Source organism: Anabrus simplex, chromosome 1 (genome assembly GCF_040414725.1).
Source record: "Anabrus simplex isolate iqAnaSimp1 chromosome 1, ASM4041472v1, whole genome shotgun sequence".
NCBI lineage: Eukaryota > Metazoa > Arthropoda > Insecta > Orthoptera > Tettigoniidae > Anabrus > Anabrus simplex.
Genome location: NC_090265.1, coordinates 1,636,932,556 through 1,636,953,419, shown reverse-complemented (window position 1 = coordinate 1,636,953,419; position 20,864 = coordinate 1,636,932,556). Strand labels below are relative to the sequence as shown.

The 20,864-nt window shown below is 41.2% G+C and overlaps 1 protein-coding gene across 1 annotated transcript in view; it reads left to right on the top strand.

The window, feature by feature from the left end:
• LOC136858636 (myrosinase 1) overlaps positions 1–20,864 on the top strand; it is a 57,588-nt gene that overhangs the window by 4,328 nt on the left and 32,396 nt on the right. The window contains exons 4-6 of the mRNA XM_067138339.2: positions 9,482–9,604; positions 9,923–10,112; positions 19,994–20,088. Coding sequence (XP_066994440.2) covers positions 9,482–9,604; positions 9,923–10,112; positions 19,994–20,088 — 408 coding nt within the window. The remainder of the gene's footprint in view (positions 1–9,481; positions 9,605–9,922; positions 10,113–19,993; positions 20,089–20,864) is intronic.

Here is a 20,864-nt window from a genome sequence, read left to right as displayed (position 1 = left end):
CTTTAGGTCATTTTGTTCCTTTTGTCACGTTACCATATTATTTTATGAAGTTACGTCTGAAAGCCTCAACTAATAGTTATATACATATTAAGTACTAGAGCCTACGTGGCTCAGGCGGCAGCGCGCCGTCCTCTCACCTCTGGATACCGTTCAGATTGCGGCCATTCCATGTGAGATTTGTGCTGGACAAAGCGGAGGCGGGACAGGTATTTCTCAGGGTACTCCGATTTTCCTTGTGATCTTTCATTCCAGCAACACTCTCCACTATCATTTCATTTCATGTGCCAGTCATTAATCATTGCCCCAGAGGAGTGCGACAGGCCTCGGCAGCCGGCACAATTCTTATCCTCGCCGCAAGTTTAGGGCTTCATTCATCCCATCCCTGAGCCGATCATTGACTGGAAAACCGGTTGTAGGTTTTCTTTTTCATAAATATTAAGTAGTGTTATTCTTGTGTTCTTTCGAGTCTTTACTTTCTGAATCATATTTATATTTTAAATTTTGTAGACGTGAATTTCTCAGGTCGTCTCTTATAATTTTTTAAATGTTTTTGTAGACTTTAATTTCACAAATCGTCATTTATTATTTAGAGTTCTTTTCAGACTGTTTCTTTTTCAACCAAGATTCATTGTATTGTGTAGTCTGCCTTCGAGCTGCCTCTATATTATGTACTTTGTAAGTTTTTGTCCAACCTACTATTTTCTGAAGAGTTTAAAAACATTAATTTTTAACATAATTTTTAAAATATATTTTATTAATTTTAGGTCATTTAATAAAGTCATCTTAAGTTCATTTTTACCATCCTTTATGTCATCAACATCTGGGCGTTAGTGATAACGATAACTATAAATCTTTTCTTTAGGCTCAGATTTTCTCTCTTCACTTTAAGATCTGCGTATTCTCAGGATATTTTCGCATTCAGTAAGTGAATAGCTCCCTCTGTGGATCAATGGTAGAGTGTCGGCCTTCGAATCCCAAGATAGCATGTTGAAACCCGGCAGAGGTAGTCGGAGTTTTGAAGGGCGAAGAACAGTCCATTCGACACTCCATGTCGCACGATGTCGGCATGTACGAGTAAAAAAATCTCTGGTGACACCCAAAGGAACTTCGAAAGTGACGAGCAAGCAGCCAGATGGCGTCAAATTAAAATGCTTGCACACGGTAGCTGAGGCCACATTATTATTATTATTTTATATATATGCGTTAGGCCCTCTAAGGAGCACGTAGAACCATTAGTTAGCATTCTTCTTCTTGTTTCTCTTATCCTCCCAAAATTCCTTCATCCTCGCACTGTGAGTCTGTCGTCTTTCTTGAGTCCATGCCTCCCGGAGTTTCAAGTTTCTTGTACATTGTCTGGCTGCAAAGCTGTGCGAGTTAATTTTGTGTCCAAATGTAGCCCGTGTAGGTGTCAATGGGTCAACGCCGACTTCTGCGAGATGTTTTTGGGTGTCAGCAAGCCATCGTGCTTTATTTTGTCGAGTTCCGCTGATAATGAGGAAGACTTTCTTGGTCATTCGCGAGTCGTCCATTCGTGCTAGATATCCGTAGAATTGCATACGTCTTTTCCGGGCGATTGAAGTGAATCTTTCGGTCAGCGGGTAGAGTTCTTCCGAGCTTTTTCGCATCCATATTCCATCTTGGAACTTTGGTCCAAATATTTTCCTAAGTATTTGCCGTTCCATTTTCTCGATGTCATTGATATTGATGGTCAGTGTTGATGTCTCAATCGCGTAGAGTGCTTCAGGTAGAACTACTGTATGGTAGTGACGCAGCTTGGCTTGGATGGAAAGGGATTTCTTATTGTAGATATTCCAGGTGACTGTGTAGGCTTTACGTAATTTTTCGGCACGGGTTTTGTTGGCTATCCTGTCGTTACCAGTGCTTCCGATAATTTCACGTAAGTACTTGAAATGTTTAACTCGTGTTATATTGCCATATTTGGTCCCAAGTGATTCCACACCGGTGTTCTTGGAGTCCATGTATTGTGTTTTCTCGTATGATATTTGGAGGCCGGTCTTAATAGCAATCTCATGCAGATTCTCAAGAGCGGTTCTGGCTTCCTCGGGAGTGCGGGTGATTATTGCTAAGTCGTCAGCAAAGGCAAGACACTTAATATTGATTCGCTTATCTCTCATTCCCATATTTATCCCGTGTACTTCTTTCTCCTATGTTCTAACGATCTTATCTAGTACAAGATTGAACAGCAGTGGAGATAATCCATCACCCTGCCTCACGCCTGTTCTTATCTCAAATGATTCGGAGATTTCGCCCATGAATTTCACTTTAGAAGTTGTGTTAGTTAAAGTCTGTTGGATTAACTTCGTTGTTTTGTTGTCAACACCATCCTCATGAAGTACATCTAATAGGGTGGCACGGTCGATCGAGTCGTAAGCTTTTTTAAAGTCAACAAAAGTGACCACTGTTCGAATTGATTGGTGATGTTGGAGAATCATCTTGAGGTTCCAGATCTGTTCTGCACACGATCGGTGAGGTCTGAAGCCCGCCTGGTATTCTCCAATCTTCCATTCTATCTGTTGTTCTAATCTGGTACGGAGAGCACGAGAGAATACTTTGTAAGCAATTGAGAGGAGAGAGATATCTCGGTAATTGTTCGGATCTGTCTTGTCACCCTTTTTCTGTAGAGGATGAATCAAAGCAGCTGTCCACTCTGCAGGTATGATTTCGCTCTCCCATATATCCGCAATGATGGCTTGTAATCGGTCAATAATGACTTCACCTCCGATCCTGAGCATCTCGGCAGTTGCACCATCTTCCCCTGGTGCTTTGTTGTTTTTCAGATTTAATACAATATTCTGTATCTCGTCATGTGTTGGTGGAAGTGAGTCATGGTTTGGGGTGGATATGCTGAATTGCAGTTTTTCGGAAGGAGGTTTCTCAATTATGTAACGCCTCAAAGTTCTGCTTTAAGATGTCACAGTTGGCTTTTGTATTCGGCTCAAGTGTTCCATCGAGGCGACGAAAACAAATACTAGGGGGTTTGTAGTTAGTCAGTTCTTCTCTAAAAGTTCTATAGAAATTTCGAGTGTTGTTCCTTTTGAAATCGTAATCGATTTCCGACACTCTATTGAGGTGGTAGGTACGTTTAACTCGTCTAATAGTTTTGGCTGTTTGCTTCTGTATTTCTATGAAGTTACTCCAATTTTCTGGTGTTTGGTGCTATGCCAATTCTTTCAGGCTTGCATGCGGGATTCCAGAGCCCTATCGCAATCGGCAGTCCACCACTTGTGTTTATTATTATTATTATTATTATTATTATTATTATTATTATTATTATTATTATTATTATTATTATTATTATTATTATTTCAATATAAGAAACCACCCTGAGAATTTTCTAATAAAAACCGTTCATATGAAAAAGAATATCAGATCTCTATTCCGGGGTAAATTTACTCAAACAATTTCATCCTGAACCTGAAGATAAAAAATGAAATCTGATTTAAAACCTAATAATAATAATAATAATAATAATAATAATAATAATAATAATAATAGTAATAATAATAATGCTTTATATGCAGGGGAAACTCTAACGCTTCATAGAAAGGGCGAGCTGGAAAATATCCTAAAAGAAGAGCGAAACATCATAAGGAAAATTTAAGAACCAAGACACACGGGAGAAGGGTACCGCCTCCAAACCCGGAAATCCATAGAAAAATTATCTAATATTGCGGCAGACCTCAGGAAAAGAAGGCTGAAATTTTATGGACATGTTAAGAGGCTTCCAGAAAATAGATTAACCCACCAAGTTCTTGAAAGAGTTGATAAACAGAAGAATTTCCCTTGGATACAACAAACAAAAGTGGACATGAAGAACGCACAACCTGAAGACATTTTGAATCGAAATATATATAGAAAGAAAATTGACAAGTGGGAAGTTACTCCAGAGAATGAAGTACTAAAAAGAGCAGGTACCAAGTGAATGGAAGAACGGAAAAGGATCTTTAGTGAACAGATGAAAGCATCCTGGATCCTCCGCAAACGAAATCATAAATAAAGCTTCGTGTGTTCCAAAAGGGACCATTCACGTATAATAATAATAATAATAATAATAATAATAATAATAATAATAATAATAATAATAATAATAATAATAATAATAATAATAATAATAATAATAATAATAATAATAATAATAATGCTTTCTCATTTCTTACCGGCAAATTTCACCTGTAGACATTTTAGGTATAGGCCTATATTTGCCTTTCTTTGTGATAAATTGTGAACACCTTTACCCTCACCATTTTCATTTTATACGGCTCATAGTTTCTTTTATCCCTCTTCATTTTTGTTGGATTTACCGTCTGAAGTACTACCCTCTCTATCACTCATTTTGTGGTAAAAATCAGCGAACACAAAAATAAATAACTGTTAGGTTATATCACAACTTCATAAAATATAATGGCGCCACAACTACCATCTGGTGGAATATTTCTCAGTTTAGTTAGAGTACAGGTCATCTCCAGGATATGGCATGTGAAAATATGAAACTAAGTAGAGAATTTACTACTTAATATCTCCTCTATACAAGAGGAGATTACTTGTTTTCTTCCTAAATGGTATGTCCATATCAATAGAGCTGAAAAGTTAGAGCATCTAAATTTTGTAAAAACGAATGGAGATGACTGGTTTCTGAACTCATCGAATCGATTATTTTTTTAAAATCTTAGGAATAAGCGATTCTTTCCTTTTGGCGTAGGTTTCTTAGCGAAACATCGGTGTCGTGCTGTATTTGTTTAAGAACTTCAATTAAATTATATATTTATATAGCTGGCGTTGACATAATTTTCAATGATATTATTCGTAGTTATTGATGATGCGTCTAATAGATGATGATTATTATGTCCACATCATAGGAGGGAATATGGTGACTTCTGATGCCAAGTGTCCAGAATATTGTCGGTGAATTCCGTTATTCCTTCATCATTCGAGTGTAATACCACTGTACCTACGAGGAATTTATGAATATTTTGGGGCTGCAGAAAAGAAGGCAAAAAAATTAACTTCCCTCCTTCTCCTCGATACATGACGCATAGCCCCGTTTGAGGCTTCGGTGTCCTAGGTAAATGGGAGGCAATTTAAGTGCAGAATCTCTAGTAAACAGGAGGAAATTTACATATTTATAAAATGATAAAAAACCACCTTACACCGCCCCTGTTAAATGTTCTACTCTGTGAGATTTATTTACTTGTTTTTTGGAATCATATACAAAGGGTCGGAAACTAAAACGGCGCGAGATATCTACTTACTTTTTCCAATAATATATCTGCATGAAAATTGTAAGTAGATATCTCGCGCCGTTATTATTCTATCAGCTGCTGCAGTTAGCCAATCAGATCGCTTCGAGGTTGACTTCAGATGGGCTTTGTGGGGCGGTGTTGGTAAATCTGCACTTGGCTTATAACCGGCTTGAGCGCGCCAATAGAAGAAATCAACTTCTCCAGGGGTGGGACTTGAACAAGCACCTCCCTGCTGATAGACTCACCCCCATAGCAAGCACGCTGCGGTGGCATTGGCTGAAGCCCACTGTGTGTTAGTGTTTGATGCTCATTCCTTGTCATGCCTCTCAAGACCGACCAAGCCACGTGCAGATTTAGCAATACCGCCTCGTAAAACCCATTTGAATTCGACCGCGGAACGATTTGACTGGCTAACTTCAGCAGCTGATAAAATGACAACGGTGTGAGATATCGACGTAATTTTTTCAAGGTACTTATCAAGCTCAAACGCTCATATACTCGGTCCATGTTGTTTCCGACCGCCCTGTGTAATGGTGCCAGAGAGTTGGTAATCATGGACCGACTAAGAAGAACGAGCAGGAAGAATGGAATCGTGATAAACAAGAGCAGTACGAAAGTCATCTTGGAGAGAGCGTACAACAACCTGACACACATGGAGCTGGGTTTGAGGTAATGGGGAGATTCATCTACAGAGGCTGCTCGGGTGAGGCAAGGAGAGCTTTGCTTTGGCACGCCTGGCGACTACCAAACTCAGCAAAATATGGAGGGACACAACTATCACAAACATTACAGAAGTGAAACTGGTAAATGAGCTGATATTTCTGATATCCACATACGCCGCTGATACATGGACTGTAGGAACAGTTGATAGGAAGACGATAGAAGCGCTGGAAATGAGAGATTGCCGTCGAGTTTTGGCCATATCCGGGGCTGAAATACCGGTCCAACGCTTCGGTTCTTGAGGAGATCGCGGTCAGAAACAGGCTCATGGAAATCAACCGATCATTCTAGGAATATTTCAGAGATATTTCAAGAAGGAAGGAAGGAAGGAAGGAAAGGAAGGAAGAAAGGAAACCATGGAGAAGATGGTGGTAGAAGAGAAGGTGCCAGCATGGAGACCTCATGGACGAACACCTACCAGATGGGTTGAATGAATAAGGGTGCTTATTGGAAAGTCCTTATTAGAGGCTTGGCAGCTGAACAAAGATCGATCAGCATGGTGAAAACTGTCCAATTACTGCTGACGTGTGACCACAACCTCTTAAGTGAAAAAAAAGGAAAGAGAACTTATATACATTCATGTTCATAAAAACCAGAACACCTTGGAAGATTAGAGATAGGAAGTTCATATTCACAGGACATATGCATTAATATGGTATGAGAAATGATTAGCATTTGAACCATATCGGCCATCAGGTTCAAGGTCCACATCGTTATCTCCTCGCAAAACCACCACCGACTGGTAAAATGTGCCTGCGGCTCTCGTTGTCGCTATAAACCGAAGGTAATGGATCTGTGTGACTTGAGCAGATGTGCAGGATGCCTCGCAGACGTATGCGAGAACCGTACCGTCAATGAGTGAGTTTGAAAAGGGCGCATTATTCACATGAGAGAACGTCATGCATCCATCCGGGAAATTGCTGCTCGTGTGGGAAGAAGTGTGTCGGCAGTGCATCAGGTGTTTACGGAATGGTTCACAGAAGGCCGTAGAACACGACGAGATGGGTCTGGTCGCACCACGAAGATCACCCCTTGCGAAGATCGACACCTCATCTGAATGCCATTGCAGGACAGATCTGCATCCTCATCAGCTCTGGCGCAACAGTGGAACAGTGTCACACATCGTACACCATCAGGAGTGACAGTCCGTCCCCGGTTATTACGGCCTGAGTTAGCGGCGCGTCGTCCACTTCTTCACCTACATTTGACTAATGGGCACAAACATGCTAGGATGTAATGGTGTACGGAACGACGTCACTGGGGGCAGGAATGAGATCAGATAGTATTTTCGGACGAATCTAGGTTCTGTTTGTTTGAAAATGACGGCCGCATTTTGGTTTGCCGCCGACAGGAGGAGAGGCATCACATTGACTACATTCGCACACGATATACAGCGCCAACTCAAGGCCTTATTGTGTGGGGTGCTATTGGGTACAATCACAAATCACAGTTGGTGCGTGTTCAGGACGATGTGACCAGTTTGACCTACGTGAATGACATCCTGCGACCCGTAGCCATACCCTTTCTGCACGACGCCCCAGACGGCATATTTCAGCAGGAATACTGGTTCGATAGAAGGCAGTTCGGATTTAGGAAAGGTTATTCCACTGAATCTCAACTTGTAGGATTCCAGCAAGATATAGCAGATGTCTTGAATTCAGGAGGTCAAATGGACTGTATCGCGATTGACCTGTCTAAGGCATTTGATAGGGTAGATCATGGGAGATTGCTGTCAAAAATGAGGGCAATTGGACTAGACAAAAGAGTGACTGAATGGGTGGCTATATCCCTAGAAAACAGAACTCAGAGAATTAGATTAGGCGAAGCTTTATCTGACCCTGTAATAATTAAGAGCGGAATTCCTCAAGACAGTGTCCGGCTCCATGGCTAAATGGTTAGCGTGCTGGCCTTTGGTTACAGGGGTCCCGGGTTCGATTCCCGGCAGGGTTGGGAATTTTAACCTTAATTGGTTAATTTCGCTGGCACGGGGGCTGGGTGTATGTGTCGTCTTCATCATCATTTCATCCTCATCACGACGCGCAGGTCACCTACGGGTGTCAAATCAAAAGACCTGCATCTGGCGAGCCGAACATGTCCTCGGACACTCCCGGCAGTAAAAGCCATACGACATTTCATTTTCATTTCCTCAAGGCAGTATTATTGGACCTTTATATTTTCTTATACATGAATGATATGAGTAAAAATGTGGAATCAGAGATAAGGCTTTTTGCGGATGATGTTATTTACAGAGTAATAAATAAGTTACAAGATTGTGAGCAACTGCATAATGATCTCGATAATGTTGTGAGATGGATAGTACGCAGTGGTATGATGATAAACGGGGTTAAAGTCAGGTTGTGAATTTAACGAATTGGAAAAGTCCTCTGCATTGATGGGGTGAATGTTCCTTATGGGGATCATTGTAAGTACCTAGGTGTTAATATAAGGAAAGATCTTCATTGGGGTAACCACATAAATGGATTGTAAATAAAGGGTACAGAACTCTGCACATGGTTATGAGGGTATTTAGGGATTGTAGTAAGGATGTAAAGGAGAGAGCATGTAAATCTCTGGCGAAATCCCAACTAGAGTATAGTTCCATTGTATGGGACCCTCATCAAGAATACTTGATTCAAGGAATGGAAGAAATCCAAAGAAAAGCTGCTCGATTTGTTCTGGGTGTTTTCCAACAAAAGAGTAGCATTACAAAATTGTTGCAAAGTTTGGGCTGGGAAGACTTTGGAGAAAGGAGACGAGCTGCTCGACTAAGTGGTGTGTTCCGAGCTGTCAGTGGAGAGATGGCGTGGAATGACATTAGTAGAAGAATAAGTTTGAGTGTTTTCTTTAAAAGTAGGAAAGACCGGCCGAGTTGGCAGTGCGGTTAGGAGCGCACAGTGTGAGCTCGCATCCGGGAGATAGTGGGTTCGAACCCCACTGTCGGCAGCCCTGAAATGGTTTTCCGTGGTTTCCAATTTTCACACCAGGAAAATTCTAGGGCTGTACCTTAATTATGGCCACGGCCGCTTCTTTCCCATTCCTAGGCCTTTCCTGTCTCACCGTCGCCATAAGACGTGTCCGTGTCGGTGCGACGTAAAGCAACAAAAAAGTAGGAAAGATCGCAATATGAAGTTAAAGTTGGAATTCAAGAGGACAAATTTGGGCATATATTTGTTTATAGGAAGGGGAGTTAGGGACTGGAATAAATTACCAAGGGAGATGTTCAATAAACTTCCAGTTTCTTTGCAATCATTTAAGGAAAGGCTTGGAAAACAAATAGAGAGTCTACCACCACCTGGGCGACTGCTATAAATGTAGATTAGTAGTGATTGATTGATATTACAAGTTCCGTAAGGAAATTTTGGAATAAGCCATTGCCTCATTTCAAGTCTTGTTTTTATCCTAGCAACTACGTTTGTGCTCAGTACGAAGATGATATTTGTACATTCAAAATGAGTACTGGAAAGAAATTTCTGTATTGTTAATATTATCTTTATTCACAGGTCACAATGTATCACTGGGATCTCCCTCAGTGGCTTCAGGACCTAGGAGGATGGACCAACCCCATCATGGCTGACTACTTCGAGGACTACGCTAGAGTCTTGTACGAGAACTTTGGTGATCGGGTGAGTCCATCTGTTTAGCTGTAGACTGAGAAGGAATCGTGTCATACATTTTATATTCAGAGAAATAAAATGCTTAGGAGGTAGTCACTTGAAAGCCATCAGAGGGAATTAGACATGACTCGTTTTCAAATAATTCGAAACAGATCTCATTCTCTCGCTCAGATGGGAGGTGGGTTCAATTTGCGATAGGCACAGGTAAACGAAAGTTCAGTTTACATGTGCCACGAACAAGGAACGAACACAAAGAAAAGACATATTGTGGGATTAGAGCAAAGGTTTTATAGCACATTCATAACTTCCACATTTTGTTGGTTTCAGGTGAAATGGTGGATCACATTCAATGAACCTTTATCATTCGTGTCTGGATACGCACATGCAGGACCGTTCACTCAAGCTCCAGCGATCAGTAAGCCCGGTGTCGGGGACTACCTCGCCACTCATCACCTGCTTATCGCTCATGCTAGAGCTTACCATCTCTATGACGAGCAGTACCGCACCAAGCAGCAAGGTGAGTCCTTAGTACTGTTCTACTCTTCAGGCTACGGCCACAACTAACGTTTATTCACGCCACTCACGAATTGTAAAAACTGTTGCCGATAATGACTAGCAGAGTTTGAATGGAAGTGACCAAATGCAGCTGGAATTTCGGCTGGTTGAATTGGTGGGAGCTGCACCTTCAAGTACTCAACGCTCTCGCCATTCTTACAGTTCATGTCAAGTAGATAAAAAATAATACGTAAGTAAACAATGTCTTGCCTAACAATCGTCGTCTAACCAAACACGTCATAACTGACATCATCAGTAGACCCGTTCTGTACCATCGGGATCGCATTCTCCAGTAAACCCAGGATTACTTAACATCAGGGATAACTAAATTGAGGATCAGAAAATGTTTTCTTCACTATAATGAAAAGTTGTCATTTTTTTCTGTTTTCTGTCCTAATCTTGTGCACTTATGTTGCAATGAATGGAAATGAACTTCCAGTAGCGGCAACTGAGAATTAAAAGTGAGGGGGAAAAAACGAAAAGTACTCCGGTTAGTGCCATATAGCGTGCGGTTGGGGAAAGGGGGAGGGGGGCACGGCGGGGTATATGGATGAAAACTGGAAGAAGGAAAAGCTACAAAGTGGTAAGTTTTTTTATGCTCTCTGAGCGAATTTCCACAGAGAGCTAAAGGTTTTACCAACTGTAGTGCGGTAATAATAGTTTTTGAGATTTTGATTCAATACTAGACTATAGAGAACCGGGCGAGATGGCCGTGCGCGTAGAGGCGCGCGGCTGTGAGCTTGCATCCGGGAGATAGTAGGTTCGAATCCCACTATCGGCAGCCCTGAAAATGGTTTTCCGTGGTTTCCCATTTTCACACCAGGCAAATGCTGGGGCTGTACCTTAATTAAGGCCACGGCCGCTTCCTTCCAACTCCTAGGCCTTTCCTATCCCATCGTCGCCATAAGACCTATCTGTGTCGGTGCGACGTAAAGCCCATAGCATCTAGACTATAGAGAGGGGCTGCATGTCCGAGGCGTGCTCGGTTTACCCGGAAGGACGTGGGCACGATTCCCCGTCAGGAAGCCGAAACATTTAAGAAACGAGGTTTCCACTTCCGGAGGTGCACATGACCCTGAGGTAATCATTGTTCAATCTATCAATACTGATCTGCATTTAGGGTAGTCGCCCAGGTGGCAGATTCCCCATCTGTTGTTTACTAGCCTTTTCTTAAATGATTGCAAAGAAATTAGAAATTTATTGAACATCTTCCTTGGTTAGTTATTCCAATCCCTTACTCCCCTTCCTATAAACGAATATTTGCCCCAATTCGTCCTCTTCAATGCCTACTTTACCTTCATATTGTGATCTTTCCTACTTTTAAAGACACTACTCAAACTTATTCGTCTACCGATGTCCTCACACGCCATCTCTCCACAGACAGCTCGGAACATACCACTTAGTCGAGCAGCTCGTCTCCTTTCTCCCAAGTCTTCCCAGCCTAAACATTGCAACATTTTTGTAATGCTACTCTTTTGTCGGAAATCGCCCACAACAAATCGAGCTGCTTTTCTTTGGATTTTTTCCAGTTCCTGAATCAAGTAATCCTGGTGAGGGTCCCATACATTGGAACCATACTCTAGTTGGGGTCTCACCAGAGACAAATATTCTCTCTCCTTTACATCTTTACCACAACCCCTAAATACCCTCATAACCATGTGCAGAGATCTATACCCTTTATTTCCAACCATATTTATGTGATTACCCCAATGAAGGTATTTACAATGATCCCCAAAGGCAACTTTCACCCTATCAACGCAGTAATTAAAACTGAGAGGACTTTTCTTATTTGTGAAACTCACAACCTGACTTTTATCCCCGTTTATCATCATACCATTGCCTACTGTCCCACTGCCTACTGTTCACTCAGCCTACACCAAAAATGAGTACCAGGTTAATTCCTGGGGGCAAAGGCGGCCAGGCGTAGAGTTAACCATTCTACCACTGAAGTGCCGAGGTTACGGATAGTGGAAGCCTTTACCTTCCACCCCTCCAAGGGCCCTCATGGCCTGTACTGAGATTATTTTGCTTTTCTTTGTTGCTACTTGACTATAGAATAAAACTTTCACCAAAGTTATAATATACACATGTATTACAATTAAACAGAAGTACAGAGTGATTATGCAATTAAAAACCTTTAGTATTTGACTACACACTAAGAAACTAACAGACACTAAAGAGACTACCAGACAGACGAATGCACTCGGCAACTCTTGGCAAAAAATGTACCTCTGCTACCCTTTCTCAGAGCATATGCAAAGTCTCCACTAATTGCTGTGGCGCTATGCAAATCGGTTAGCCACGACGACTGACATTTGATGTATAGTTGTGCTAATAATTGTGTTAATAATTAAAGAAAATAAAGTAAAGAACTAGCTGATAAGACAAGAGGGCTTGTACAAATTGCATTTTTTAGTAATTCTTATAGTTTCTAGTTTCAGCCTGCTAAAATGAAACAGAAATATAATGTCTTCTGCACAATGTGCTGGTGGTGGTGGGGGGGGGGGGGGAGGCGACCCACCACATCGCCCCCCCTAATCGCCGCTAGTGTGTACTTCTATTAATTTTCCAGCGTGAATGGATACACTATTTCCGATAAAAAGGCTCTTGTACTGGGAGAATGTTCACTCCACTTCGCATGTTGTGAGAGAGCACTATTTCAATGATGCCATCTCTACTGTCGATAGACTTGAAGGCAATGTAGCAGCAGAATAGCCTGAGAGAAGTTTTGTAACTTCATGCATCTGCTTCTAATGTGGATTCCTTTCCATAATATTTAATTTTACAATTTGTTTTACGTCGCACCAACCCAGATAGGTCTTATGGCGACGATGTGGTAGGAAAGGGCTTGGAGTGGGAAAAAAGCGGCCGTGGCCTTAATTAAGGCAAAGCCCCAGCATTTGCCTGGTGTGAAAATGGGTAACGACGGAAAACGATCTTCAGGGCGGCCGGCAGTGGGGTTTGAACCCACTATCTTCCGAATGCAATCTCAGAGCTCCGCGACCCTAACTGCGCGGCCATCTCGCTCGGTCCCCTGAAATGCCTACCCCTATGCTCGAGACGTTTTTTAAAGCCCAGACTCCATCTTCTCTACTAAACCACCGGCTGTAACGAGGAATTTCTGTTGTTTCTTAGGAGATCGTTCCAAAATGTGCCCTTATAAGGACAAGTTCCGCAGTCACTTTGGAATCATCCGAGGATGCTTTTGCATTAGGAATACATGCGGAATCATCATTGTCCACAACAAAAGCGTATGTTGGGTATTCAGCCCGAAGGCTGGTTTGATCCTCCACAGTTCCGGCATCAGCTGTCATAGATAGCCTAGGCGTCACTGAAGAGGCATGAGAAGTGAGGTAGTTTCCCATTGCTTTTCTCACCGGTCCAGAAGTTGCTATTACATATCAGTCTACCAAGCCCACTGAAATGCACACTCACCGGGCGAGTTGGCCGTGCGGTCAGGGGCGCGCGGCTGTGAGCTTGCATCCGGGAGATAGAGGGTTCGAATCCCACTGTCGGCAGCCCTGAAGATGGTTTTCAATGGTTTCCCATTTTCACACCAGGCAAATGCTGGGGCTGTACCTTAATTAAGGCCACGGTCGCTTCCTTCCAACTCCTAGGTGTTTCTTCTCCCATCGTCGCCATAAGACATACAATATCTGTGTCGGAGCGACCTAAAGCCACTATCAATAAGAAGTGCATACACCAACCGACCCTATGAGTGATATTTTCACACCATTCATAACAGGGACTGGGTGCATTAGGAATGGTATTCCTAGCATCTCATACCACGATCACCTTAATATTGCCAAAGCCAAGGATAAGACTGAGCCAGGTCAACGAAAGTAACAAATTTATTCTAGCCCATACCAGAAGACATAGTGCACTGTAAACACTACATCTCGCCAGCAAAGGCAAGAAGGCACAAAGTAAATTTTGTAGGCCTAATTCATGATAGTGAATTCAACAGGTATTGCCACATTTAGGCGATAAGCAAGCAAGCAAGCAAGCAAGCAAGTCGTCTTTATTCGTGTCGAAGTTAGGGCTCAAGTCCCTCTCTTACACTTAACCACAACATTAAACATAATTAACAGACATATCATTTTTTAAATACAAAAAATCATTTTTTGAAGTAATGTAGTACAAGATCCAAAAAACCAAACCAAACCCCATGGCACTACAGCCCTTGAAGGGCCTTGGCCTACCAAGCCACCGCTGCTCAGCCCGAAGGCCTGCAGAAACTGAACTTACTGACAGGAAGGTAAGGGTTATTCTGTCTGAAGGCAGGTCCGAACCTCCGCAGAGGTGTTCCTGAGCCGGAGTTTACGTGCGGTAGGGTGGCCAGTTCCTTTCCACTCCTCCATTCCCTTACCCCAACCAACAGCGCGTGGCAACCCATCCAACTCCTGACCACGCCCAATGTTGCTTAACTTCTGAGATCTCACGGGATCCGGTGTTTCAACATGGCTACGGCCGTTGGCACTAGTACAAGATCCACTCAACATAAAAGTAGACTTATTGATATTAAGAAATACGTACTTCTTTGACTGCATTAATTTTGTCCGCATAGCCAAGAGCTGCATCTAGCCATGTGCTCCAACGTGTCACCTTAGGTTGAGGAGGCAGAGAGAGTGAAGGATGAGCCTCTTTGAATGCAGCAACTCTTAAAGGTGCCTTCACAAAAAAAAGCTTCTTTGTCATTCGAAATCAGGCTTTTCACAGAAGGGGATTTGGATCTTACTTCCTTTGCTAGTTTGTGAATGCTATGTGTAATGCATGTAACATGCATGATTTTTGGTTGGAAGACCTTCTATGTTCGACCAGCTTTCAACTGACCATTACCAACACCAGCAACATTCCGCCCTTCAACTGACCATTAACAACACCAGTAATATTCCGCCTTTCGACTGACCATTACCAACACCAGCAACATTCCGTCTTTCAACTCACCATTAACAACACCAGCAACATTCCGTCTTTGCTTTCATTTGGCCACACTGTTCCTGAAAAGAAATGAGTCGGTTATTTTCGAAACCCCGCAAGTCATGAACTGTAAACTGACTGGTGAATAAACCAGAAACTATTTGTAAACTATATTTTGTGTCTGAGCTTTCACACTTACAGAAAGACATCATGGAAGTAGGATATCAAGTTTTATTCTTTGTTAACTTTGCCTATAGATCAGTTTAAAACTCTGTGACTCACGGGATTTAGAAACCAAATGAACAACACTGTATTATTGACTTACAGAAGAACCAAAATTCATACTCATATGATTTATTGATGTGTATATCTGCTTTATTCATGCATAAAAATCCATAAACATTTACAATACCAATAAATTGCACCCAAATTGTACAAGGAAATATATAATATTATAAATATTTTATTACATAATGGTACATGAAACATGCTTCTTAAATGAAAATGAAAATTCCCCATTCCCTCCTTGTTAATGGTGCTCCAGCTATATATACAGTATTCCAGAAGACAAATTAGAACGCTTTGAGGCGTTATTTTCGATAAAATTATGCATCATTACTAAGCAAATATTAGATTAAATATCAAACTACTTGCAAGGTAGATTAGGATTTCGTGGATACACTTCTTTGTCATTGTAGCCTACATACGAAGTTTGTTTCACTTTTGCTGTTTGTATTTTGTTACATTTACATACAGGTGTGTTTCTAATTCCTTTTTTCTTTTTGACACTAACATCATTATCACCTGAAAAAGACATGCTTGCACAACAATAGCAAACGCTTCTGTAACAAACTCAAAACAGTGTGTTTCCCGCAATTAGTAAAATTCGTGTTACCGACAGCTGATGCTGACAGCACACTCTAGCGGTAAAACACTGTTACGTTGAGAAACCCCTCAAATCAGTGACTTACGGAGTTTTAAAACCAAACCAAATATTGGCGATTTCTTCACGGCCATTGTATACAACAGACTTACGGGAGTTCTACAAACAATTATGTATCTATTGTACCCTTGAACTTTCATTTTGTCACATAAAACGAAATTGTAAACAAATTTGACTTACGGGATTTTAAAACTAAAAACTTAAAATTAACCGATTCAAATATGCACTCACGTAGCAGAAACATCATTAAGTAAATGTTATGCATAGAAATGCTTAACTTACACTCACAAACACTCCCTGAGATGGCGTACTGTTTATATACTCTCAGTGGCTTTCTGTTTCCGTGATTAATTTATGTGACAGTAGTAGTACTTAATCATTGCTTACTGGACTGTTATAGCTGTAGTAGAGTGATTCGTGGCTTCAAGGGCTTTACGAATTGCTAAATGAGGGTTCCCTCTCTCTCATCCACACCACATTTGCCATCATTCTGCTACAAGCAACTGTTGTTTCGTCTATAGATAACCAAAATGGAGAATCACCCAAGTCTTGTCTTATTCGATTCATTGTCAAGAAAAATAACAAAAAAAAAAAAAGGCTTGTATCTGAACCTTTAGGATGCATTAAACGGATGAATGTAAAATACGTAGGCATTTCTCACATTTTCCTACTCCTTTGTTTGTTGGTATTCAAATACAGTAACTGTTCGCGTTAGTGGCCACTCAGAGGAGTTATTTAAATGCATTTGCCTAATATCAACCCTCATCTAATACAATATTAATAAACAAATACTACTTATCCTGTCATAAATACAACCCACATAATTCTTCCTCATAGAGGACTGGTCAGGAGTTCGCCTAGTACTTTTTAATAAAATCTTGAAAGGACTTATTATCCAGCTTCCTCCATGGTATGTATTATGGCTCTGCTAATATCTTCTTGAAATTAATTCTGAGAAATGGAGAATAGAACTGCTGCATCATTTTTGGAGTAGATATTTTGCCCTTGGGCAGGTGCTTGCTTGTTTATGCTGGTTGATATAATATGTTTTTTCATATTTAACCTAAAACAAAAAGTGTAATAATTTGTATTGTATTCAGGTCGTATGAATGGACATAGCCACAAAAAATGGTGTCATATTTTGTTACGGGAAAAAATCAAATGATAATAAACATGTGTTAATTATGTGTCTCGGTCATGACCATCCATCAATAGTTGCTAATTTCAGATGACCACCATAGTCTGTACGATCGCTAAGTTATATTTCCGTCACACATTTTACTACCTGACGCTATTTTCTTACACAAATTTTGGATAACCTCCAGCTATAGACATATTTATGTCAAAAGTCACAACTTAATTATTTGCAACATGCAACCCATCCGTGTTAAAGAAGGGTCGTTGTTAATCCACTGCTGTAGGTTTGCAGCCCTTTATTTTGGCATGGCGAACTCTTCTTTAGGATAAATTACTAAAAATATTTTACTGTTCTCTTGTTGCACCTCGACAATCTTTTGTCAGCCGTTTTGCTACTGGTTACTTGAAAAGCCACCAGAGTGCGTTATCGACGTAATGGTCTTGTTGATATTGTGCTTAAATAACTAATGCTAAGCTAACTAATTTATTTATTGATTTATTTTCTTAAGAAAGACCTCCCTTGGATTGCTAGTCAGCATTTTATATCCTATAGTTCATATGCTAAGCTATCTTACAGTTTATTCTAAATCCTTCAGTCACAAAGGAGAATGATCCTGAACTGGCGCTCAATATTCATTTACATTTTGTTTATTTTTATTTTCTTTTGATTTAGGCCTATATTTACGATCCTGTATTTGCCAAAATGTGAGAAAAAGGCCGGGAAAACATGAAATAAGCTTATATGATCAAAATAGGCAAATATAGGAAATATGAAAACATGTTGTATTGACTCTAAATTACCTAAAATATATATATACTTTGTATCGTTTTGGCCAAAAGGAAAAAGGGCAACTAGCAAAATCCTCAGCGTAGTAATAATGCCATTCGGAGCATGACTATTGCATCAGAGTGTTGTGAGATATGTTGTTCCTAGGGTCAGTCGTGCTACAATTGCACTTTCTGGCCCAGTGGGGAAAGCAAAGGCGAACTACCTTACTCCTCATTCTGCCTAGTGTGCCTAACTTTGGCTTTTTCTATTTGTATTTGTGTTTTCTCTATGTGAGGATCTAAGCAGTTCCTGGGCTGTTTTCCTAAGGGTCAAACATAGTGAATTATATCCATCTAACATAGGAATAACTATACAGGGTAGGGTAGTACATCATACGTGTACTGACGTAGATGCATTTGTATTAGGACACAACAAAGAAGTACAAGAACAACTCGAATGCACTGAAATAGAACATTGAAAAGTATAGTATGAAAATCAATACAGAGGAAAGCAAGACCATGGTGATATGAGGAGGAGAAAGGCAAGGGAAAAGTGTTGTAAAAATTGCTGGTCAAAGTCTTGACATTGTTGACAGTTTCAAATTCCTAGGGAGTGAATTAATGCACGATAATACAAGACTGGATATGGAGATGAGTAAGAGTGTGCAACAGGTCAATGCATTCTACCACAGTGTATGAAACCTTGTCTGGAATAAGGAAATACCAAGGAAATGAAAACAATTGAGAAGCAATCTGACGGTGAGATAATAGCCCCAGCCTAGAAATCCCAGAAAAAAAGACTGAGAGGAATCGTCACACCAACCATGCGACACCTCGTACTCTTCAGGCCATCTGGCTGCGCAGTGGTCGTTTTATAGGTAACAGGTCATCTGGACTGCAGCACCATGGGGTTCTTTTGCAGTTTTCCATGTTTTTTGATATCACCTTCATAGTCGCTGGACCTTGTGTTTTACATGCACTCCTCACCAACAGGGTGTAACCGTTCATTGTACATGCATTGGCCGGGATTTAAATTGCATCCACCTTATCGAGAAGCTATTTGACTATTCCACTCGGCTATCATGATGATACATATTAGTCATAAATTAACGAATAACTAACTTTCCTCCCTCTTTCCTATTTTTACACTTGACGGGTTTTGGTGACGTGTCAAGTGTAGTGGCAGAGTTTTCGCCATGTTGAAAGATCTTAAGATAGCTGCGAAGCCACGGATAAGGACTTTCCTACAGGTGTCCTAGAAACATTAAACCATATCTTAGGTGCTCAACATTTAAGTGTTACTCGTGATACTTTCTCTCTACCACCATGTTTCTCCGTGGCTTCCACCCTACTTGAAATACAGTACTACTACAGTGAATAAATTCGTGGACTGGCGCCTACAGTGTAGGCAACACAGTGTACACCTATGTACGTACTACAATCAACATGTTCGGGGACTGGCGCTAACAGTTCAAGGATCACATAGTCTTTTGACCTGCCTTTTCACGTCTTTTTCTCGTCGTGGTGGTCCGGGCGATTTCGACTTAATCATTTCAAACGTTTCGCTAGCGGATTTGCCTGATTTTTGGCAGAACTTGAAGTTTGCCCGTTGCTCAAACTACGACATTCTCAAGTTCCGCCGCTGACATTCAACTATCCTTCATAAGAGAGGCCGTAGTTCTGATAATACAGTATGCACGGAAGTGCCTCTTGCTGGGGCTAGAGAAGAACTGTCACGGCAACATCCTATGGTGCAAACTCTCCGCTGTAGTGCACCACAGCGACACTAGGCGACCAGCCCACGAACTTAAGGACTCTGCTACGTACAGCGGAAGTGTCTTAAAAGTTCTCGGTTGATCTTCTCCATGAGCCTGTTTCACGCTCTGATCTCCTCAATACTCAAAGTGTTGCCCCGGTGTTCAGTCCAAGATATACGCGAGATTCGATGGTATAACCACATTTTCCGGCGCTTCTATCTTCTTCCTATTTATTGACAATGAATAGATATCATTGTGGAATGTAGTAAAAGGTATAGAATATTGCCTTTTTCAAGTGTTCTTGTTACTGTCTTCCAGGAAAGGTGACCATCACTCTCAACACAGATTGGCACGAACCCCTGACCAACTCTACCGAGGACATCGCTGCTGCTGACCGTGCCAGACAGTTTTCTGTAAGTATTTTTCAATACTCTCTGGCTTCACCAAAATGCAGACAAAACCAGCTTGTCACTCATCTGACCATAGAGTGGTGAAAATGCAGATACTAATCACGGGAACTTCACGTGATTTGGTGTGTAATTTGATGATAAGGTAAGATCTTCATCTGAAATCACGAAGATGCCACCTCGCCTCCCTTGTTGTATAACTCACAGGGACCATGATGACTTGTACGAGGATAGCTTGGTTTTGCTTTGCTTTACTGTAAAAATGTTTTGTCGCTCACTTATCGTAACTGTCGTAAGTAATTAATCCTAGGGCTGATTATTTGCCATGCCTCTACGTTTGATGGTCCTTTGCAAGGTTTTCTTTTGGCACATAGCTGTCTGCTCCCATATCATACTGTATTTATTTGATGAAGCTGTATCTCGATTGTCGACATGATATCTTGCATTCATAGTAACCTTCTGTTTCTGTCTGTGCAAATTTTGAATGGAAAACACCGCTTGCGTATGAAGTGTGCTAAGGATCTCCTTTCGTTTACCTACCATCTGAAGGCCTTGGGATTAGAGATCTTATCCTTCCATCAGATTTTCATCTTCCAACGGAAGCACCACATTCCAAATGCTTTCAGGCGGTTGATTACTCTCTTGTGCAGTGTTAAAGTTGTACGATGCAACACTCCAAACTGCCTTATTCGTGCGTGGGAACTTAATTTACTGGTATAGAGTAAGGTGCATTTCTGCATAAATACAGTTATGGCTTGCGCAATGCGGCACTTAAATTCTGT